Raw genomic sequence first — 22,736 nt, forward strand, 5'->3', positions numbered from 1 at the left:
AATCTGTAATTAAAACATTAAAGGCAAATGCATATCTCTAATAAATTAACCCACAAATCTAAAGGTCAAAGTACATATATACTCTTTTTCTATTTGTACAAAGTTTGCTACATTAAGGTTTTTCTGTTAATAACCAGAATACAAAAAATAATTAGTTAAAAAACACTACTGACCTTTATCCACGCATCCTTACTTATTTTGCATACAATTTGTCAATTAAAGTTTAAAGTAAGAAAACAAATAACAAAAAGAACGAAAAATAAAACTAAATTCAAAATATAATGAGAAACATTTAATTTTGATTGTATATTTTGAAAATTAGCATGTTGTTAATTCTTATATAATACATAATTCATTGATTCGAGATCAGAAATTGCTTTGGCAACTCCTTAAAAATAAGTGAAATTTATGATTTTCTAATGATCTTTTACTTTACTGAACTATTGTCTGGAAATTAGAGAGTCAGCAAGAAGGAAAGAGAAATGTGTATTATTAGTAGATAATAACTATGGTATTTATTATTTACTGATCTGTGCTCGACCAATTTCATGTAAAGGCTCTCTCCACTATCTTGTACAAGCGGATAATGGGCTACTTCGGCCTCATAGCTCGGAGACAACTAAAGGTGTGTGAGCAAGTTGTCGTAGGCAAAGTAGAGGGAAAGAGAACAATTGAGCAAACTCTGCGCAAGGGGTGACGTGCCTCACAATAATGGAGGCCCTCAGAAAAACAGTTTACAGGGACCTGGGGAACTCGTCGATTCCTCAACAAAAGCTTTCCAGGAAGGGAGCGACCTTTAGCAATGGAGATTATCATAGGGTTAATACATAAACAGTATTTTATTGTTTTCTATAATTTTTAATTACAAATGTTACACACTACCTATTTGTTATCTCTGCATCACTCAAGGTTGATGGAGAAAAATGCTTTAAGACAGCCATTACACAAAGTGTAAATAAATAAACGATCAATTCTAGACATACCTGTACATGATTTTATTCATCCAGCCGACACCCTCGCGGCAGGGCGTGCATTGGCCGCAGGACTCGTGCTTGTAGAACATGATGAGCCGGGCAACAGCTTTTACAATGTCGGTCGAGGAGTCCATTACCACGATGGCCGCCGTACCGAAAGACGACTGCGCGGCGACTAATGCGTCGAAGTCCATCAGCACAGTCGAACATACACTGGAACACGTGTAGCATATTATAATAACAGTAATGAACAATAATAAAGAAGACTTTACAGTTTTCACTACTTTTTCCTATTACCCCATTTAAGCTTCTCACACAAAAATAAGTTGCATTAATTTATTATTTCTATTGGAATACAGCGTAGGCTAATAACATCTCACAGTACAAGTCTGCAGGACAGATAGTGAAAAATCATTAATTTTAAAATATACGGAACCAAATTTTGAAAAAGTGGTTTCTTACTGTATTATCTTTTATTTCTCAAACCAAATGAAATTTTTGGGTAGGGTGTACCATACATTAATTCACAGCAAATGTACTGTACATTCAACCCTTTAAACATTTACACCAATAACCAACAACCATGTATATGTCTACCATGTAATAGATAGTTCATATACAGGTCTCAATCAGTTCTCCCAATGTGTTTACTGTTTTTAAATATTGGAGGTATTAACAGTTTCCAGAGCAATGTTTTATGCATGCATGTAAATAGTGATAAATTAATTATATAGATATGGTGCATCTGTTCTTACTTAATCACAATAGTATCAGAGGTAAGTTGACAGATGAAAATTTAAAACAAAGTAATAATAACATAAAAAGTAATATAGATAAGAATGTACTTACTCTTTAGGAATCAACGGTGTAGATGAACCACCAGGTATGATAGCAAGAAGATTATCCCACCCACCAATAACACCTCCAGCATGTCTCTCAATTAGTTCTCTCAGAGGAATACTCATCTCCTCTTCGACGGTGCAGGGCGTGTTCACATGACCAGAGATATTGAACAGCTTTGTTCCCGAGTTACGGGGCCGGCCAAATGACGCGAACCACGCGCCACCGCGGCGGCAAATCGTCTAAAACAATATGTCATAAGAATGTCTTTTATTTATCTTATGCTTATAAATAATCTGTTCAGCTTAACTTTCTTGCGAGTGGAATTTCGTTACATCCTTTCTAAACTTGGATCTTTTATGAAATATATATATAGAAATGAATATTACTACCAAAATTCAAGTATCTAAGCCTCATTATTCCTGAGTTATTGTAAATAATCCCTAAGGTAGACATCATATAAATACCTACTTGAAGCTAAATTATTTTAGAGATTAAACACTTAAAAAAGAGACCTAAATATTATATAAATATATAAATATTAACTCTCAGACTTACCTTTTTAAGCCTTATTTATACTATTCTATTTCACTTTCTTTGTTATAAAATACTGTAACATTATAAAAATTTTCAATCCACTAAAGAGAGTATAATCCAGAAGCATTATAATAATTTAAAAAACGATACAAATGAAAACATACAACTTACAGGAGAAACAGAGATAGTTTCCACATTGTTCACAGTGGTTGGGCATCCAAAGAGGCCAATATCAGCAGGGAAAGGTGGCTTCAGACGTGGCTTGCCCTGTTTCCCCTCTATGGACTCGATCAAAGCAGTCTCCTCTCCGCAGACATATGCTCCAGCGCCTCGATGTACAAACACATCGAAATCATAACCAGAGCCACAAGCATTGCATCCGATCAGCCCTGCTTGATATGCCTGAAAAATGTATATAGATATATGAAATTAATATTAAATCCATAAGCCTCACTACATTTGCAATAAGATTTCTTATATAATTCATACTTATGTCATGAAAATAAAAAGTTGCCATCACTAACTCTAAATTTGTTGAACAGCACATTGAATTTGGGTTAACTTTGAATTTACAATAATAACAAACTTCCAGAACCTTTTGTTACATTTCAACATATAAGAATCACTAGAATTTAATTGTTACTCCTGATAGCTAAATAATAAATATTTCTCAAAAATTTTGTCTCATTAAATTATCACTGCATTTAGAACTAGACATTGTACTATTAGCTAGAAATAACAATCATTATTTTTTAACTAAACTAAGAAATAAGGTACTAAACCTTATGGGTTGGTATTGGTGCTGTCTTTAATGTTACAAAACTAATGTAATTTTTCATGACTTTTATTATACACAGTCAATAATTCAAATGACTAAGCTCATTGTGTGGCTCAATATAGGTGCATTGGTCAATTTATTATCATCTTTTTTAATAACCAGGTTTGTGTCAGATTTACTCATAAGTATGTATCTCTCAATGCTTAACAACACTTACCTCTGCAATAGCTACTTGAAGATTACTGGCTTCATTGTAAAACTCCCCTCTGATGTAAATGTATGCGGCTCGGGCTCCTATAGCACGACCAGCAATCAGGCATCCCTCTACCAATTTGTGTGGGTCATGACGCATGATTTCACGGTCCTTACAGGTGCCTGGCTCCCCCTCATCAGCGTTCACAACAAGAAATTTAGGTCTTCCATCAGATGGTTTATTCATGAATGACCACTTCATCCCAGTTGGAAAACCGGCACCACCGCGACCCCGAAGACCCGATGTTTTCAGTTCATCTTTAAATCAAACAAAGTTATGTTATATAAGGTATAAATAGATATGTGAAAAGTTTAAACACATAATGTATAAACTATTTACAAATTTATCCTGTAATTTTTACACCAACTACTACTCAGAGGATATCATTAGATAGTGTATGTCATAATATAGGCTTCCTCATGAAATTTTCTTCTACTCGTGAAGGAGTAACAATGTTATAAAATTAACATAGTTTCCATATGTATGTTGAACACAAAACTTTAACTGAAAGTCACCTTCTTCACCAGTTCTTGTTCTAAATAAATTATGTCTTTGCAAACTAATATCACTTTCAATTTTAACCTAGTTATGGTTCACAGGTAAATAATTGCTCTATTGCAATAAATTGCTAAATTGCCCATTAAAAATAAATTAAACAACTTTGAATGAAAAAAAAATCACTTTAAATGTGATTCCTTATTTTCAAATTTTCTTTAATTATAAAAATAATTTAAATATGCATTTTTAATTTATCTCGTTATTTCTAATCCTATGTGTAATATGATAAAAGTAAATGTATATAAAAGTAATAGATATCAGTAACAGTCGTTATGTTGAGTACATATTAACAAAGATTATTTACCAAAAGGTTTATTTATAACTAGCAAAGGGGATTCATTTTTATGGCTTCCTTAACTACCTTTGGGTTCTATTCATTATTAATAGTAGTTTAGACAAGATTTTACAAAATCAGATTTCCATAAATTATATATTTACTGTGTTTAAGGACTACTCTGTACAATGTAGATAATAAATAAAGATGGTTCTATAATAAATAATACGGAAACAAATTCCAAACAAATATTGCGAAACTTTTAATAATAACAATATTAATTGGTCTTTTATATTACGTCACTAGTTCCCGTATTTCGCAATTGAATTATTAATATCAGAAGAATCCGTATTTAAATTATGCTTAATTATTAAAGTCTGCAACTGAATCACAAAAATAAATACTTACTGACGATCCAGTCGGTTCCTTTTAAAAGGATTTCCTTCGTCTTGTACCAATCTCCGCGTTTCAAGGCACCTTTCAATCGCCAATCGTGGCGACCGTATAGGTTTGTGAAGACGCGGTCACAGTCTGACAATGGTCCAAACTTTGTCTTCGTTTGATTAAAGCGCACCGATCCATTGTTGATGTTCGCTAACGGGCCAATAATGCCTGAAAAAGACGTCAAAATTATGTAAGCAATGACCATCTATATTAACTTACAACAAACACGTGAAATACCTATGTCATTAGTTCACAGTTTACAACTAAATATTAAGATAATGTAATTATAAACAATGTGTACCGCAAATATTGAAAAATACTCACCCAAATGTGTTTTGGATCCCTGAATTACTCTCGTCAGCGCACCAGCCATTTTTACAAATGTCAGTGTCAAATAGGTTAGTGTCAATATTGTCAACCATATAACAAATCAATGTAATCAGAATTTAGTGTTAAAAGCAAACCATACTGCCAGAATTACAAAACGATGAAACGATATAACTATTTTCATTGCTGTAAGTATACAGAATATCCAAATTAAGCAATAAGTAAGTATAGGTAGAACAGTTCTAACCGATGCTTTTAACCACAACAAATTAAATAAATGAAAATAAATATCATCAATATTTATGGCTATAAAACATCAAACATAAAGGTTTTTTACTGTACAATACAGTAAAATAGTATTTATTACTTTAGCCTGCGTTGTAGTCTGTCATCATAATTTTTCTAGAATTACTATCACCTGTCAGTCTTGTCAGTTGAATAATAAGAGAATGTAAATAATCAGTTAAAAAGATAAAAGCGTAAAGGAATAGTTTACATATTTATTTGATAAAGTAATTATTTAACACATAAATTTCAATGATATTACTTTATTATAACAATATTTATTTAATTCTGTTACTCCATATAAGCTTAATCTTTATTTACAGAAAAACAATCGGTGAAAAGTCTACAAGTAATTATTTACTGTTATCAATATTATCATTAAGTTTTTGTCTTAACCTTTGACTCGTGTTTTTTTACGATGGCAGCTGTAATTCCTGCTGTAACAAAACTATCTAGTCGAATAATACGGATATTAGGATGTAATCCTGGAACTATGACTCTGCAAGGGACCAATACATATCTAATTGGAACCGGAAAAAAGTAAGTTCACCATAAAGGATGATAAATCTTTGTTCTTTATTTTCACTTCGTAAATTTTGTAGTATAATATATATTTAATTTAGACATTATAATAAGACAATAGATAATTATAGGTCTCCGTTTTAGTCGTATTTTAATAGATACTGGCGATAAAAATGTTATGGAGTATCAGAAAACCTTGCAAGGGGTTGTGCAAGCAGAACAAGTTAACATAGAGCACATAGTTGTGACACATTGGCACCATGATCATATTGGGGGTGTTGAAGACATATGTGGGACTATTGCCAGTAAGTGCATATTAATAAATCATCCCTGTTTTTTTAGAAAGTCATTGTGCATGTTTTATCTATGGATTCCCAAACAAAATAATATTACCCCTTTTATTGAGATTTATGAAATACCTCTACTTCATAGATAAACATTTTTATTTTTACATTATTTGAATAACTAACTACTTTGTAAAAGGGGGCATAGGCTTTTTTACTTTGTATAGTCAAATAAAAATTTTGGAACCTATTTTTTAAATGGAAAATTTAATTCCAATCCACGGGCCAACATGTCATATGTTTCATTGGATTAATAATGCATTCATTTTAATAATTTTTCAGAACAACCAAAAATATGGAAACATAAAAGAAGCGAACATGATGATAAGGATGAACCTTTATCTCTACCCTTGAACTGGCTCTCAGATGGTCAAGAGATCAAAGTTGAGGGTGCAACTGTTAAAATACATCACACACCTGGTCACACTACTGACCATGTAGTACTTACATTGTTAGAAGACAACATTTTATTTAGTGGAGATTGTATTTTGGGTGAAGGTACTGCAGTATTTGAAGACCTCTATACTTATATGAAGAGTCTTCACAAGATTTTGGATTTAAATCCAAGTGTCATTTATCCTGGTCATGGAAATATCGTTGAGGTATGCTTTACTATTAAGATCAAGAAATATCTATAATTTTTATTTACATATTCCACCTGTACTCTCTGAATATTTCTACATGGTTATGTTAAAATTTTATGCAATTTAAATAAAATTAGCATACAATGCATGTAAGAATAACAAATATCTACGATTGTAAATTAAAAAAAAAAATGTTTTTGTGGATTGGAAATATCTCACAAATTCACTTCTATATATTCTTATTTTACTTTAAATAAATCATAACTTATTTAAATTGAGAAAAATGTGTATAGAGCCCAATTTGATAGATTCTAGTGTCTATTAAAAATCTAACTAGGTGGACCAACAATATAGTTAAGGTTGCAGAATGTTGGTGAATGCAGCAGCACAAGATTGGTCATGGTGGCCATCTATGGAGGAGGCCTGTGCGTTGCGTTTTGCATCTATTGGCTGAAAAGAAAAAAAATCAAATTGAATTTCCCTTTATTGGCATCCTTGAATTTAAAGCTACAAACTAGACACTACTTGATCTGAGAAGTTTTTTTTTTGTGAATTTGGCAAAGATCATTAATCCAGTAGTAAGAGTATTTTACTCTCAAGCTCTATTATTACATAGTTTATTTTTAAAGTGTACATAATAGTTAACACTTTTGTTCACAAATTTAAATACCTACAGTTACTAATTTCATGTAGCCTTGAAAATATGTACTAAGCATTGTCGAAGCACATTTAAAGTAAGAAAATGTTTTTGTTTGTTATATTATCACTATTTTATTATGTTCAAATTCTTTCTTTTCTAATTTTCAACTAGTTGAAGTTTTTCAAATAACACAAACTTAATATAATACAAAAGGATAAATATGTTGATGTACATAGTTTTTTAAAATCACATACACCTGATAATGTTTCTTTTAGAGAAATCATATTTACAATTAGAATATTTTTATAAATTTGCTAATTGTATCAATAGCAGAGATTGGATATTCAAGTGTATATCTAATGCAGAAACTGATTTTTTTCCAATGAAAAATCATGAGTTAAAAAGGACACATTCAGGTAATCATACCTGATTGTATGAAGGAGGGGCAAATATTTTCACCTGTTTATGATGCAAGTAGAGAATCAGAAAATACTTCATTTTATTAATTACCCACAAGAACTAAAGCCAAATCTATATAATAAAAAAATAAATGTAAGCTTTCAAATATCCAATCTCTGAGTACCAGATTACAGTAAAGGAAGTGGGAACTATGTTACAGGATCCAATACAGAAGATAGAATTTTACATAGCACATAGAAATCTGAGGGAGAATCAAATACTAGAAGCTTTAAAAGATAATGCACATAAACAGCTCACAGAAATGGATCTGGTACGGATGATATATACAGACACACCAGAACACTTGTGGCCAGCCGCTGCATACAATGTAAATCATCACCTAACAAAGCTTACGAAGGAGAATAAATTGAATCAAATAGAAGTAGAAGGCGAAAGAAAATGGCAGTACATATTCACATCAAATCTGTGATATTAATGTTTAATTTTGTTCTAATGTTTAGCCCTAATTATAAAATATTTCTGTTTAATTAATGAAAAACTTTAATAAAGTTTTTTGGTTGTTGGCATATTATTATTTTTGTTACTTTATTGCAAATTATAGATATCTCCCAATATTCATAAAATTTTAACATGTTAAAAAATATACCAACAATGTGTGACAATCCCTTTATAACATCAGAAGAAATAGTTAGACAAAATAAAACCTATAATGGTCATGGATATTGTTTTAACTATAAATTAAATATTAAATCAATTGATCCGGTCAACAAATTTCATAAATATATTTGATCTGTAAAAAGTTTTTATTTTTTTGGTGTTCAAAAAGAAATATTCCTGTGTGGATTGGACCTATATATATACACAGAACACACTAATCTTTTTTCTTTCTATCCATTAAGTGATATAACATTATTTAATTATTGATAATATTACATAATTTTATCCTAAATGATCCAAATAGATATCAATGGCCACTATGTTCCTATAACATTATTTTCTAACTAATAAAATCTAGCACTATAGCTATTAAAAGATGAATATCGAAAAAAATTATAATTTAATGGTGTTTTAAAATTAACAATTAAATATGGAGTAATAAAACAGTATTCATTTAAATTATTATAGAATATATTGTTACTTATTGTAAATATTACAATCTAAACGCGACGGCGCTTAGGAGGCGGCATTTCGGAATCGTCGTGAAATGCACGCTTGTTGATGAAGTCGAACAGGTACTCTTTCGTTACGGGGTTTTGTATACTGTTCCAAACAGCTGGAAATAGATTAATAATATTAGTGCAACGGGTTTTTTCAACGACCTTTACAAGGTGTGCATAATCTGTGATGGATTGATTTACGAAGAAAAACATATTTAATGATCATTTAATTCTTGAATGAAATATTATTCTGTTCACTGGTATGTAAACAATGGTACCAAGACAAGATATTGACATGTTTGTCTGACAAATATTATTGACATTTTATTAAATAGTAAACTACCTCCAGCTGTGAAAGTTGTGCTGAGAAGAGCTGGTCAGAAACAGAACAGTTGCACTTTTTAAATAAAATTTAACAATTTTTGATGTTAACTTAGTTATCAACTTGGAACAACTTGTGGAACTTGGTTTGTTACACAATGTAACAAAGTTCCACGCATTTCAAACAAACAAACTCTTAAATGCTATAGTAAGATTTATTCAATAATGTAATATTATTTTAGATTTCAAACTAGAAAAGGAAGGTCAATGATATCTTGTGGAACTTTATTGTGCAAACTGTCTCATATTTCTTAACTTTTTGAAGGCGAAATTATGCATTAGGGAATTCTTTTTATTTCTGTATTTGTAATGTTACAAATTAAGTGTCCAGAGAGGTAATACATACCATAAGCTGTGTCCTTGCTGTTAGGATATGATTTGTCAGTTCTCTCTCTCATAAACACCCATTGGTTGTTCTCATACTTACACTCTATGATTTTGTTGTGCAAATGCTTTATTTGCTTAGTCAACTTGATCTGAGAAATTGCAGTCTTTTCACGCCCCACATACAGTAATCCGACTTTTTTGGGTATAATACTGGAAATTTTTAACAATTTAACAAAAATGTCTACAAATAATAGTATGAAACAAATTTTATTTTTGATCAGAAAAGGTCAAATAATTTATACATAAACATGTTAATATTTCTTCTTATATCATCCATTCCAGTTTACTAAATATTACCAATAATGTACTATTAACATTTGTAACTAACAGATATTATTATGTTAATATAAATGAATTTAAAATGTTTAAAGAATATGTTGTGTGTTGATTATATCTTATCAATCTGTTTTAGGATTATGGTTTTAAAATAAGAAATCTATTTAATTTAAATTAAAATTTACGAGTTTGTGATGGTAGAAATAAAAAATGCTGCTAATTATGAACCCATAGTGAAAATACCTATAGTAATCACTGTGATGTCTATTGTAATATTTCAGGTGAATATTTTTACTTTTAATTTAGAACATACCCTTCACCACTTTCAGTGACGATTTTCAATCTGAAATCCACGCTGTTCATGTCACTTGGCTTCCATTTTAAAACATCCTCACACGCACCAGCGACATACCCCTGTAACATATATGAATGTAATATATAATTATCACTAATTAAAATGAATGCTAACTCTCACATTTTTTATTTGAAATCTGTATATAAAATCTTAAGATGGTTATTATTGATTTGTCAATAAAGGACATAAAATTCCTCACCTCCTTTGACGGCTGGAATATTAATCCATCTGGTTCATGGTAAAGAGTCTTAGCGAATTTGTCCTCTAACAAATAATGCGCCATGCGTACATCCCAGAATTCTTTCAAATGAACACTAAAAGGTCCTTTGCTTATCATACCACTTTCAATTGCTCTATTCCTATAAAACACATTAAATAGCTAAGATTCAATTTGATAAATCCTATAATAACCCAATACTTCATGTTTAGGTCACTTTTAGTGCAACAAAACAAAGTTAAGAACTATTAAACACGCTTATTACCTAGGGTTTATAATTTCTTTCTCTATACACATTAATCTAACAGGATAGAAGGACTCTCTTCCAACATTTTGATTTTCAAATCTGATAATATCATAGCACAAGTATCTAGGTTTCTCTTCACCATCTTCTTTGTCTACAACCATTTCCTGCAACAGGCAACACATTAAAAATTTTAAAGTCATCATCATATTAGTCATAGGAAGCCCACTGCTGGACATGGACCTTACCCTAAGACTTATAATAATTCAGATTTAAAGCAGCCTACATTTAATATTTACATATAACCTTAACGAGATGATTGTCCACTTTAATATGCTACATAATAGTATGACTAATGTAATATATTTTATTTTTAACATATTTTTTCGTATCTTATTTGCTTTGAACTATGCTTGTCCGACAATTCAAGTGCTGCTGGTTTAAATAGTCGTTCAAGAGCGGAATGCAGTCTTTATCTCGAAATAAATTTAACATTAACTCTGTGAATAAAATTGTCACTAATTTTAGAGTGACCATTTTTGTGAGTGAACATATTCATGTTAAGTTAATTTTTTTAATTGAAATGTAAATGGCTCATAACTTCAGGTGGTGCAGTCTGTCGTCAATAAAATTGAATGTACATTATTAAAATTTAGGATAATGACAATCTACTTTTATTAATTCCGATATTACTATCATGATCTCTAATACAATAATAGTTTTCAATCTTATCGTGCTATAAAAAGCTAAATTAGTCGTTATTGTGGCTTCTAAAAAAATTACCAAGTCCTTTTCACAGAAAAAACATTTATTACTTTCTTTTATCATCATAAAACCTATTTCTACATTCATAAACTTTAGTAAATATGAAATTTTAATAGAATTTACCCCATCAAGGAGAGTGTTTGTCAGATGCCTCATTGTCTTGTTGTGCAGGAATTTAAGTCCATGCACTTTGAATATGCAGTTGTCTCTGTCTAACATATATACCTTGTCATCTCCATCAATTAACATCATGTATCTGAGAACAAAGAGATTGTTTTAAACAATACTATAATCCCCCTTATAACACAGCAGGTCAGAACTGCGTTTTTGAAAAACACATTTGAGCAAAGGATTCACGTTTTACTTTTCTCGCAAAAGGTAGTTTACATTGATCATTTGTAATTTTGGCATGATGTACATATTGCTATAAATCTTAAAGTGCAGAAATATAACAACTCTGAAACACTTAAAACGCGCAATATGAAAACAGGATATAAAAGTACCGTGTTGTAATAGGGGTATACTGCGATATTTGATCGTTTTTTCCACTCACTAATAAATACTTAGTTTTCCAGTGTATAAGTACCTTCCATAATAAATAAACATTTTACTGTAGTACCTTGAATACATTTACATATTCAATCTATGTTTGTTTCTAGTAGAAGAATTACAATTTGTTAAAATAACATATTAAAACTGTAGTTTTGAAAGCTTAGATATAATATACAATCAAAGATTCAATCATACATATATAAAATAATAGATTGAAATTATTTTAAAACAAAATTGTAGTGTTGGATTTTAAGGTATCACAATCTTACACAAACTATAGTGCAGGGGAGGCCAAGTCCTTGCTAGTTCGAGCCATTGTTCAAAATTTTAAATTTATCGCGAGCCGCATTTAAAATACACTAACCAATATTTTTTTTACAATAATTATATTTTTTTAAATTATATGACAAAAGTGCAAAATATGGGTACTGAAGTTAGATATAATGGCACATGTATATGACAGCACTCCTAATAATAAAAAAGATGCCGGTTATTTAATTATGATCGGTGTTTCGATTTTGCTAATTTAATGGTTGGATAGTAATAATGAGCTGACATAGGTTATATAAATTATATTGAATTAATTTGACAACCAATAGGGACCAAAAATAATCATTCCAAGAGCCGCAGTTTGGCCACTCCTGCTAGGTACTTAAAATTTATTGTGATCTGTTAACAATATACACAAATGAAACTGGATGTGTTTACACTCAGTTAAAATTTTCGGCATGAGTTTTCGGCTAAGTCGTCTTCATAATCGAGGCTTTCTTTAAGTCCCAAATGACACCCTCATCCGTCCCACAAACTAGAGCCTCCACGTCTTACATTAAAAATACCACACGTCCTACAAATTTATTTTATTTACCTTACACCATCCGCTTTCCACGACACTCTGTATGGTTTTGTTTGCAGCAGAAGTACATTAGATAATGTCATTGAAACAGGCTGCGAACCGGGGAAACCTTTTCCTTCCCATTTACAGAATCTTTGCGCTTTCTCTTGTATTTCTGTGACATCTGGTTCCACTTCATACAAAGTTACACCATCTAAGGCCGGCACAAATTCCTTCTTTCGATTGTCTCTTCGTCCTTTACCATCACGTCTGAAGTATAATGAATAGTAATTATATGAATAAATTCCATATAGCTAAAACTAATATGACTACATACTACTAGTTTTTCAATAATATTTACAAAGCATGTTAAGTTTTCACACCTTTGATCACTGTCGTTACTTCACTAAATATAAAAGTATTAGCATGTAAAAAATTAATAAATGATTTATTGATAAAATGGAGGTTGTTTTATATTATTTTGTCTAATTTGTCTTCCTAAGTTCAAAAGAAATATATTTTCAACTAGACTATGATTAGTGATCAATTAAATTTTTCATTGTAATAATGGTCACACTTCAAATGTTATATTTATTTTTGGTGTCATGAAAGAGCAAAATCTTTGGATAATAAAGTACTAGTAGAAATGTAACCTACACTAGTTAAAAGTTTAATTCACTCAGATAGTTTTATCTTAATAGAACACAGACAACTTTACATACCCCTCAAAAGTAGGAATCTAAATACAAATTTTAATAATAATAAATAATACAAATTGTCGATATATATATAGACTGTTAGGCATTTTCGTAAGTGTGTATATAAAAAAAGACTCTTAAGTCATTTTGTATATTTTTTAGATGTTTTTCTATAAAAGTCTACAGTTTCAAAACAACTATGAGTGTCCCCAAAACTAGGCAGAGTCACTGTAATATTTTTATTGCCTTTTTATGCGCATTTTATAATTTGTGTTTGTATGCCCTTCGTTTTAAAACTCACTTTGTTGAAGTATTCCCATATGATTGAGATGAATGAGATGAATTAGCCTGCAAATCATCATCTTGGCAGTCCTCTTCATCTTCTGAAATTTTTTAATTTAATTCAATTAATTCAATATTAATAATTATTGTCACCATTGTTTCAAAGGTAGACAAAATTTTGTACAAAAAAATATATATTGAATTTTACCATCACACCACTGAGGCCTCGGTGGAGCAGTTGGTGCAAAGTCTGCAGAATCCTCGTACCGTCTGTACAGTTCATCTAAATAATCTTGTTTGTATATTCCTGGCTCTCTGAAATGATAAAAATGCTTTGTTTTTAAAGAAAAAATAATTAAGTGTTCTATTAATTATTTCACTTTATTTTCAACTTTGAATAAGAATTATAACTAATTTATTGATGTTAATAGATGAATGCTAGAAGAACCAAATTTGATATTAACATGTATCAAATCAAGCTTCTCTATAATGACATCTTGCAAAGAGCATTCCAATCTTCAAAGAGGCACAACAAAATTGGCTGATTTCACTTTTTATGCATCACAAATATCATTAATCTTGTTACAATAATTGATACCAAATTTAATTAATTTATTATTTTTTGATAATTTTCTTTTATATAGTTGTTATTGAAAATTTTTTAAAGCTTTTATATAAGTAGGACATAAAAGTAATGTTGTTTTCGTTAACACATTTTTACAGAAAAACCAATTATTTTTACAACTTTGGCATTGAAAATTTGTATACTAGATGGTAAAAGGTTGTAGATAATGAAGGTGAATATATTATTGATTAGAAAAAAAAAAACTTGTTAAAAATATAGTCAAGTGAATTTAACTTATGAAAGTGACATTACTTTCCGGTCCGGCTAATATAATGAACTTAAGAAATTAATTTTATATATCTGAGAGTGTGGGTATTACAAAAGAGTGTATTGTAATAACATTTCAGATGCTTACTAAAGGTATTAACATAACAGTTGCTAACTTGTTGTTTTTAAATTTATGGAACCTTTTTCCTTTTACAGTAATAATGTCATATATAGTGATCACTATCACCAATGTATAGATAGCACAGAAGAATCAATCATTGTACCATTAGCAGTGGAAATACTAACTACACTTGGTACTAATTTTATTAGAGCAAAAAACCACCAAAGTACATAAAACAAACAGGATTATTAAAAGAAAAAAAGTTACCTTTTCTTTGAAAACTGATGTATAGCTGCATCTAAACTGAAATCCATTTCTTCAACCAAAAATGCAACAATTAAAAATCCAGTTCTATTGAAACCGTGTGTGCAGTGTACACCAATCACATCATCTGGATTTTGATTCATGAAATTGTTAACTGTTTCAATAAATTGCCTGAAAATGTAGAATATAAAATAAAATATGCTAAGGTGATAATTTATAAATAGGTAATATATATAAAATCTAATACTAAAGGCTTTAACTAACTACTATATGTAACTAAACTTAAGAGCTCCCCTGAAAGTTTAGGTTGATAACTTCACATAAATTGTTAAGTGGACACTTGGTACAAGAGTCCATTGAGGTAGACCTTAATGACCCCCAACTATAATTAAAAAAATCACTTAGCATTTTTCACTTATGATAATCTCTAGAAGTAGGCCTTTCATGTCACTTGGAGACATACTTATTCTTAAGAGTTATATCAATTTTTGTAAAACTTCCCCATCCTTTGCCACTGTTTTGAGATAAAATTCATTTCTTTAATGTTTAAAAACATAATGTCATATGAAATGAAACAATTTTTACCTATTAAATAAAAACAAATAAAGGTGCCAAAATAAGTGTTACCAAAATCTATGTTTTTTTCAAATCCTTACACTTTTTTTGACATTTCATTTATATTTTCGAAATTTATTAGGTAGGCACTAAAAATTGACCTGTCTTTAAGCATATCAGATATAATAAAGACAACAGCTTACTTCAAATACTACTGTGAAAATTAGTTTATAATTTAATTAGTTAATAATTTAAAAATAATTTTGTTTATTTATCTATAAAGAAAGGAATACATAAGAAGTAATATATTGTAAGCATTCATCATTATTATTCTTTGGCTAGAAAACCACAGAGGTAGCTTAAACAAGTTTATCACTAATATATAGAAGAATATTTTCTTTACCAAGTCCCATGCACAGGTCACAAGTAGGTTCAGTTTATAATCTCACTCACCCTTTTCCATTTCAGAATTTTTTCATTCCAAGGTACCAATAAGCCAACAACTAGATAAATGTGTATGTGAATGTCTGTTCACTTTGTTAATAATTATTACCTTGTTTGTTCCTTTGAAGGTGTTTCTCCATGGCCACGACATGACATTTTAACATAAACACACCCATTCTTCTCTATTTCACTTTTATTATAGAATCTGGATGTATTTGTCAGGTCGATCCACAGACCTAACTTTATCTAGAATATAAAATGGATATTGAATATAAAGTGTTGTTAACCTGTCCAGCTTGCTCGAGGATTCTGAACCATATTATTTTTATTATTATTATTATTTGCACCTTGAAAGTGCTGAGCTGTGAAAGTCATACCATGTTACACAGGTCTGGTTGAACCATTGTAGTTATTGACTTTGGATCTTATGGTGCCTATATGTGTCAAAGGGGGGCTGTGTTTTCTCTCCTGATTTTTTATATAATATAACAAACAATGTATAAGTAATTTAAAAACAGCTAAATATAAATATAAAAATATACCTTCGAAAATTATACTATAATTCATTTAATTTTATTACCATGATGTGTATAAAAAAATAATTTTGTGAATATAAGGCTTTATAAATCCTGTTGTTTTGTGTAAAAAGCTTAAAACAAGTTTCATGTTTTATTACTGATAGAAACCGTAATGGTTTATTGTATACAGTCAAAAACAATTCTAAAAAACAGATGAATATAAAAGCAATACACACCTTGAGATCTCTCAAATTTGAAAACAACATGGAAGGTGTAAAACGATTCTCGATTGGAACTTTTTCATTAAAATGAGTGCCTAACGGTGTTTTAAATGCTAGGAATTTCTCAGCTATAAGACCTGCAGCTTTTCGGGGGCAGTTAAGCCAGCGATTGGGGATTGGTCCAGAATCCCTTTGAGACATGGTCACTTAATTTATATTCGTTCGACGTAACACTAAAGCCTAGTTTTTATAGGTGTTTTCTTCTAATTTTCCATACATTTGGATATTTAACCAGCTTCACAAATAAAACAATACAAAAATAACCAATTACTTGAAAATAATATTATACATATTACAAACTAATCAAACGACAGTACACTTTTGCGAACCACAGATTATAGTTTTTCGGAAATATTCACAGAATCAAGTTATACTTATTAAAAGGCAATAAAATTTTCATAGTTAGATTTTTTATTAATTTTTATTATGTTTCTTTATATTTACGAAAAAAGTAATTTTCACGAGAAAAATTTTGTAGCCTGTAAAAGTAAAACAAGTTTTTTTTTTAAATCTGTATTAAACGTAAAATATAATAAATATTAATTTAATTCGGTAACATCATTTTAACTTTTTTTTAAATCATTTCGACGTTGTGAAGAAAAAGATGTCACTTTATTTAAAACATAAATTTAACGTCGCATATACTTAAAACATTAAAATTAAATGATACGTAGAAATAATAATTAACTTATTCAGGCTACTTTTTGTCTTTAGCTAGTTTTTTAACGAGTAGAACGTAGGCAATCATAAAAGAGCAATATTTAGCCGTTATTCTGGTTTTGTTTTGTTAAAACGCGCAGGTTGAAGAGAGATGCAACATCTATTTTTGTTTCTATGCTGGCTACACTCGAAGTTGGTATTTGCTAAGAGCCTGCCTGCCATTTTGTAAGATAGAAGGGAGATAAAAAATAGTTTTATGGTGTTAAAATTCTACAAAAACTCCGTTGCCATTTGTATTAGGGCCAACAACAAATGTTTAAATGGACGCATCGTCCATTATAACTCAAGTGTCACGGGATGACGAACAATTAAACAACTATGGATCCGACAGAGGTAAATCTAAGCCGAGCTACACCTGTTACCTACTGCCATCGAATTGGAGCGTATAATGTTACCTCTCTGTGATGCAAAAATATTTTCCTAGTGTTACTAATTTCGAAAAGTGTGTTGTGGTAGATTTTGTCTTTTAAATAATTTATTGTGAGATCATATTAACTTGAGGTAAACAAATACAACGTGTTACCGCGCTAACATTTTAAGGAGCAACCTTGAGAGCTTTGGTCCCGATTTTCCAAGATATCTGCGCTGTTTGCGTATGGAACGAACAATCGACGACTTCATAAAAAAATGTTTGTTTTAGGAACTTCGCCAATCGGCCAGCATAATGATGGGGACGGCACTCCCGTGTCGGGATCCACGGCTCTGGGCAGTAAAAAATCAAGTGGCAGTGGAGGGTTCTTGCGATCCTTATTGTGCTGTTGGAGAGGCGGTCGGGGCAAGGGACCGCCTGGGAGCAATGGTGCAAACAGCATCGATGGTCGCGCATCACCCCCATTACTGGTTATGTCGGACCATGCACCACGGCCCTTGTTACCGCCAGTGAGACATCAAGATATGCATAAAAAGTGTATGGTCATAGATTTGGACGAGACTCTGGTTCACAGTTCTTTTAAGGTAAGTAATTCTCTTATTAATGTTAGGAAAGAATCTTGATCAATTCTGAAGAAAATACATAAGATCATTGTAATAATAATTTTTTTAAAAATGTATGACGATATTATTTTTTATAACATATTTTAAAGTTATAAATCGCCTTCAATAGCAGATAGTTGTATTCTTTTCATGAGATGATGAATGGTCTACCATCATAAACCTTTAATGTCAATTCTGTCATTAATTATAATAATATTTGGCTTATATCATTATTGATATCATTAATGTTGATGCTATAACTTGTATAGGTTACGTACATACTGAAAAACCATCTTATAAATCAGCCTTTTATTAAACTGTCAACTGTAATAAACATCAATATAAATGTTTTACCATTACAAATTCCCCCCATATTTAGAGATTAAGTTATAATAATATATAATCTAAAATTCAAGTTATAATATACATGTATATTAATAATACAAATATATTCTAGTTGCTCTTGACTTTTTCATTTTAAATTATAAAGGTCAAAGATAGGTGTTTCTTTAATCCAACCGTTGTATATGACTCACTCTAATAGTTGAAACAATTGAGCAGCTGGCTTCCAACATTTTTTATATTAGTAATTATGAACATGAATAAAAAGCATATAAGAAACTTCTGGTGTTGAGTTCTAGTGTTGATTTTTTTGTAACAATGATATGTCCTTGGCAAATGTAGTTTAAATTTTTATTTCAAACTTTTATTACAAATGATAATTTTTTTTGCCAATATAATGCTGTGTTTGAATATTTGCATAATCTAGACCTTAAATGGATAACCTGTGTTTACTTAAGATCCTGATTTATAGAAGTCATTTTGGCTAGATTTTATCTGTGCTGTTCTTTAAAGATACTTAGTATTTACATAGAGCCATTAAGCTTGTCGGAGCAGGCTTATGTTCAATGATGGATGTCTTATTGCTAAAATTATATGATAATAGTGATTTTGTATGTGATAGAGGTAAGAGTGAGACATATAAGAGCGAACTCTCTCTACACTTGCTGAAGGCCTATGTCCTGCAAAGGACTTATGGCTGAAATGACAAGGACAATGATTTTAAAAGGGATAGGCATGTTTCTCATCATAATGTCAGAAGCTATTGGCGTCTTGAATTAAATTAGAAATAAGGAATAAATAATACATTTTTTATTTTCATTACTATATTTTCTGATTTAATTTGTTATAATTAACTTCTGCAAGTAATTAATAGTAAAGAAGTTTTCCTATGAGTAATTATGAGAATGAATGAGATATTTTATCATCTTTTTTGGCAGCTTTAATTTCTATGCAATTGTTCAATTATTTCACTCCTTAAGAACCACTATAGTTTTTTTAATGAAAATATGAATAAATAATTAACGCAATTGTTCGAGCTTTTCCCGAGTTTTTTGCTTAGCAACACATTTGGCGATTCGTTTTTATTTATACATATTTGCGTTTGGCATGTAAGTTTTATTTGTCGAAATGTCTTCATTGTTGACAATTAGTTGCCTATCCACGAAAAAAATTTTTATTTGTACAATACTTCGGTTTCCGGCGTTCCGATATTGCGTAATGAAAAATCTCATTTAAACGCCCACACTGCGTTTCTTTTTAATTCCATAATGAGATTAAAAATTAAAATCTAATTAATGATTTGTTATAACATCGCAAAGGTTGTCTTGTCAACAAGTAGCCTCACTTCACAGTCTTGTAACAGAATCAGAAATATCTATTTTAAATACAGTAGATATAGTTTGTAGACTTGTTTTTAATAATTAACGAATATTAAAATAAATTATATTTGAATATCGTACTTTTTGACTCACTGATTGGTAAATCTATTTATATATACAAATAAGAACGAGCGGCCATACCCGATATTAACCGCAAAACTGTTATATCAGTTACACTAGGTTTTTTTTTAAATATTTTCGTTAAAGTAAAAATGGAACAATTGCGCGGGAAATGGTAGAGCAAATAAGTATATTGTACACATACCACAGAGTAAAAATGAATGTATACCTAGCTGTCAAACATTTGACGTCAATCAAAACCAAAGAATGGTGTATTAGGATGCAATGAAACAAAAGATATCGTATGTATACAATATATAATTTCATTATTAGTTAAGCCCTGAAGTAGAGGTAACGGACGTTAAATCAGTAATTAAAGTGATCACTCTTATTTATTGAACTAATTTATGTCAGTACACGAAGTATTTGATAGTTTTGATTCAAGGCATACAAATTCACAAAAAGTTGGTCTTACGACGTAAACACAGCTGTAATTTGTTTATAGCAGGGTTTTAAACTGAAAGTTGACCTACATCTGCGATTTAGAAGTTTAGAGGGAGATTGGTTATGGGTGTAAAAGCTTTAAAAGGGTGAATATGTAGCTTATCTTACGTATTATGGGCCTGTCGTATTCCAATTGAAAAAATAAATTAACGCAAGATATTTTTCAGACTGATAACCTAATATAGAATGAGTTCAGAGCTTTTAAATGTATGACCAATCACCCTGTATAAATGACAGGGTTGTACGATTTTTGAGGAACGTATATTGTATATATGTTTTATAAAAAGCTCTCACTAATCCGCGCATCAGTTTAACTATTCGGAACATTGTTATCTTGTGTGCCCACTAAATATCTTTGCTTAGCGACGCGCGCTCTACTTTAACATTAAAAGTTATTTAAAAAGAAACCGACTGTGCGAATATTTATAATACGTGAGAATGTATTCTTGTGGTAACTGTACACTCGAGTTACTCGGTACTACGTTTGCTTACGAAGATAATTTTCAAAGCGTCTTATAACATACAGATGGACACGTAATCATTCTGAAAACTTAACTGCTTTATACAATTACAACAATGCTATCGACGCTATTCACTGTACAATAATATGACGATGTTTTGAAAAATTTTGTTTCATAGATGTTCATTTTTTTTCTTTAATTCTTGTATGCCTATCAGAGAAAAACGGCAAATACGTGGATCGTGTCATTTCTGAAGGTCACGTTCGTCTTGAAACGGAATCGATGACAAAGCTCTAAAGAGTTGGGTATAAATACTATCCCCTGCTTTCATCAGAGCAGTTATAATACAGATCCAGTTATCGATTTGATTTGGTCAGACCAGCGGGTGGTTGTTTATATGATCTTTTACCTCCTACTGTTTCAACAACCGGTCTGTCGAAGTTATCTGGTTGTCTGTGGGTGATGTTGCCAAAATAATTTAGGACTCCAGTGCTGGTAATCTAGTGCTGGTCGAGAATGGATGTATTGGTGGTTCTTGCTGCCCTTAATTAATTTTTATCAACCAATAAAACAAGTATTTTATTTTCTGGTATACAATTTAGTGAAATTACATAACCTAGAACGATATTAATATGGATAAAGCATCATAGCCCTGTGGCTGAGGACTGAGACTTGCGATCATAAGTCGCAGGTTTAATTCCCGGAATACAATGTTGTATAATTCAAACATTGTGCATTAATTATATAGGATTGTCACGGTTCGTACACAAGTTTCTATAGAATGGATAACAGCGTCTCCTGCGTACAATGGCGTGGCGATTGTTATATCCCCCCGTGGGAACTATGGAGGGCGCCTATGCCTTCAGTGGGCGTCTAGGGGATGAAACAACGACGATGAAGCGACAATAGACAGCTCATAACGTGGAGAACAAACGGCCACTGGGGCTTTAGGGTTCTGGAGCTGAGATCACGGACAGGCAAGCGCAGGAAGTCCATCTATAAGGACATACTTTGTTCAGGTCGTTTGAAGATGGTGAAGGCGGGCCGCTTCCTACCGGTCCTATTAGAAAAAAGGCACATGTCCAGTAGTGTATATCTCGGCGTCTGAAACAATGATGATATTTATGAGTAAAATGAAAAGCCAGTATTTTCAATAGTAGTATATTAAAAAAAAGCTGCCATATTGTATTTTATAGTCGCATATATATTTTTGAAATTCGTCCACGTGAACAATGTATGAAATAGTTTTTCAAAAGTTTGTTTTTCGTATATTTTTATTTACTACAGACTGTCGCGTCGATTTGTATCATCGTTGAAAACAATGCTCACAGTTACATCTCTGTTTATTGTTGGACCA

At 30.8% G+C, this 22,736-nt stretch overlaps 4 protein-coding genes across 8 annotated transcripts in view; 2 read left to right on the top strand and 2 right to left on the bottom strand.

Annotated features, from left to right (window-relative positions):
- Window positions 1-5,087, bottom strand: part of LOC137922426 (NADH dehydrogenase [ubiquinone] flavoprotein 1, mitochondrial-like) — a 486,084-nt gene extending 480,997 nt beyond the window's left edge. For both annotated transcript variants that reach the window (XM_068765409.1, XM_068765408.1), the window contains exons 1-6: window positions 4,983-5,087; window positions 4,623-4,826; window positions 3,347-3,639; window positions 2,523-2,753; window positions 1,824-2,056; window positions 984-1,187 (exon numbers count right to left, since the gene is read on the bottom strand). In XM_068765409.1, coding sequence (XP_068621510.1) covers window positions 984-1,187; window positions 1,824-2,056; window positions 2,523-2,753; window positions 3,347-3,639; window positions 4,623-4,826; window positions 4,983-5,031 — 1,214 coding nt within the window. In that variant the 5' untranslated portion in view covers window positions 5,032-5,087. The remainder of the gene's footprint in view (window positions 1-983; window positions 1,188-1,823; window positions 2,057-2,522; window positions 2,754-3,346; window positions 3,640-4,622; window positions 4,827-4,982) is intronic.
- Window positions 5,088-5,153: 66 nt separating this feature from the next.
- Window positions 5,154-8,344, top strand: LOC137922427 (beta-lactamase-like protein 2 homolog). Of its 4 annotated transcripts, none has more exons than XM_068765414.1 (6): window positions 5,424-5,497; window positions 5,594-5,619; window positions 5,696-5,810; window positions 5,924-6,097; window positions 6,419-6,738; window positions 7,980-8,344. In XM_068765414.1, exons 4-6 carry the CDS (start codon window positions 5,971-5,973, stop codon window positions 8,247-8,249), a joined length of 717 nt encoding a protein of 238 aa, XP_068621515.1. In that variant the 5' UTR covers window positions 5,424-5,497; window positions 5,594-5,619; window positions 5,696-5,810; window positions 5,924-5,970; the 3' UTR covers window positions 8,250-8,344. The 4 variants fall into 4 exon arrangements, with proteins under 4 accessions (XP_068621512.1, XP_068621511.1, XP_068621515.1 ...); XM_068765413.1 differs by having other exon boundaries at window positions 5,937-6,097; XM_068765411.1 differs by lacking the exon at window positions 5,424-5,497 and adding an exon at window positions 5,154-5,173 and having other exon boundaries at window positions 5,594-5,810; window positions 5,937-6,097.
- A 476-nt stretch (window positions 8,345-8,820) lies between these two features.
- mRNA-cap (mRNA-capping-enzyme) lies at window positions 8,821-17,259 on the bottom strand. Its single transcript, XM_068765415.1, has 12 exons — window positions 16,897-17,259; window positions 16,252-16,388; window positions 15,147-15,314; window positions 14,135-14,241; window positions 13,946-14,027; window positions 12,980-13,216; window positions 11,686-11,818; window positions 10,819-10,964; window positions 10,536-10,695; window positions 10,295-10,395; window positions 9,665-9,855; window positions 8,821-9,053 (listed from the first exon to the last, which is right to left on the bottom strand). The coding sequence occupies exons 1-12, from the start codon at window positions 17,080-17,082 to the stop codon at window positions 8,938-8,940; spliced, it is 1,764 nt and encodes a 587-aa protein (XP_068621516.1). The 5' UTR covers window positions 17,083-17,259; the 3' UTR covers window positions 8,821-8,937.
- A 499-nt stretch (window positions 17,260-17,758) lies between these two features.
- LOC137922121 (carboxy-terminal domain RNA polymerase II polypeptide A small phosphatase 1-like) overlaps window positions 17,759-22,736 on the top strand; it is a 35,447-nt gene continuing 30,469 nt past the window's right edge. The window contains exons 1-2 of the mRNA XM_068765001.1: window positions 17,759-17,994; window positions 18,302-18,615. Coding sequence (XP_068621102.1) covers window positions 17,922-17,994; window positions 18,302-18,615 — 387 coding nt within the window. The 5' untranslated portion in view covers window positions 17,759-17,921. The remainder of the gene's footprint in view (window positions 17,995-18,301; window positions 18,616-22,736) is intronic.

This window comes from Battus philenor, unplaced genomic scaffold (assembly GCF_028537555.1).
Source record: "Battus philenor isolate CCGP_79_NKW_IND1 unplaced genomic scaffold, ilBatPhil1.0.hap1 SCAF_2, whole genome shotgun sequence".
NCBI classification, from domain to species: Eukaryota; Metazoa; Arthropoda; class Insecta; order Lepidoptera; family Papilionidae; genus Battus; species Battus philenor.

What these genes read in the sequence shown, in the direction of transcription:
- LOC137922427 (XM_068765411.1), top strand. Translation starts at nt 5,689, where the DNA reads ATGGCAGCTGTAATTCCTGCTGTAACAAAACTATCTAGTCGAATAATA. An exon ending in CTAATTGGAACCGGAAAAAA is followed by an intron (nt 5,811 to 5,936) that starts GTAAGTTCACCA and finishes TCTCCGTTTTAG; the next exon opens with TCGTATTTTAATAGATACTG. An exon ending in CATATGTGGGACTATTGCCA is followed by an intron (nt 6,098 to 6,418) that starts GTAAGTGCATAT and finishes ATAATTTTTCAG; the next exon opens with AACAACCAAAAATATGGAAA.
- mRNA-cap (XM_068765415.1), bottom strand. Translation starts at nt 17,082, where the DNA reads ATGTCTCAAAGGGATTCTGGACCAATCCCCAATCGCTGGCTTAACTGC. An exon ending in TGGAAAGCGGATGGTGTAAG is followed by an intron (nt 11,819 to 12,979) that starts GTAAATAAAATA and finishes CTTTGTTCTCAG; the next exon opens with ATACATGATGTTAATTGATG. An exon ending in AAAGAAATTATAAACCCTAG is followed by an intron (nt 10,696 to 10,818) that starts GTAATAAGCGTG and finishes TGTGTTTTATAG; the next exon opens with GAATAGAGCAATTGAAAGTG.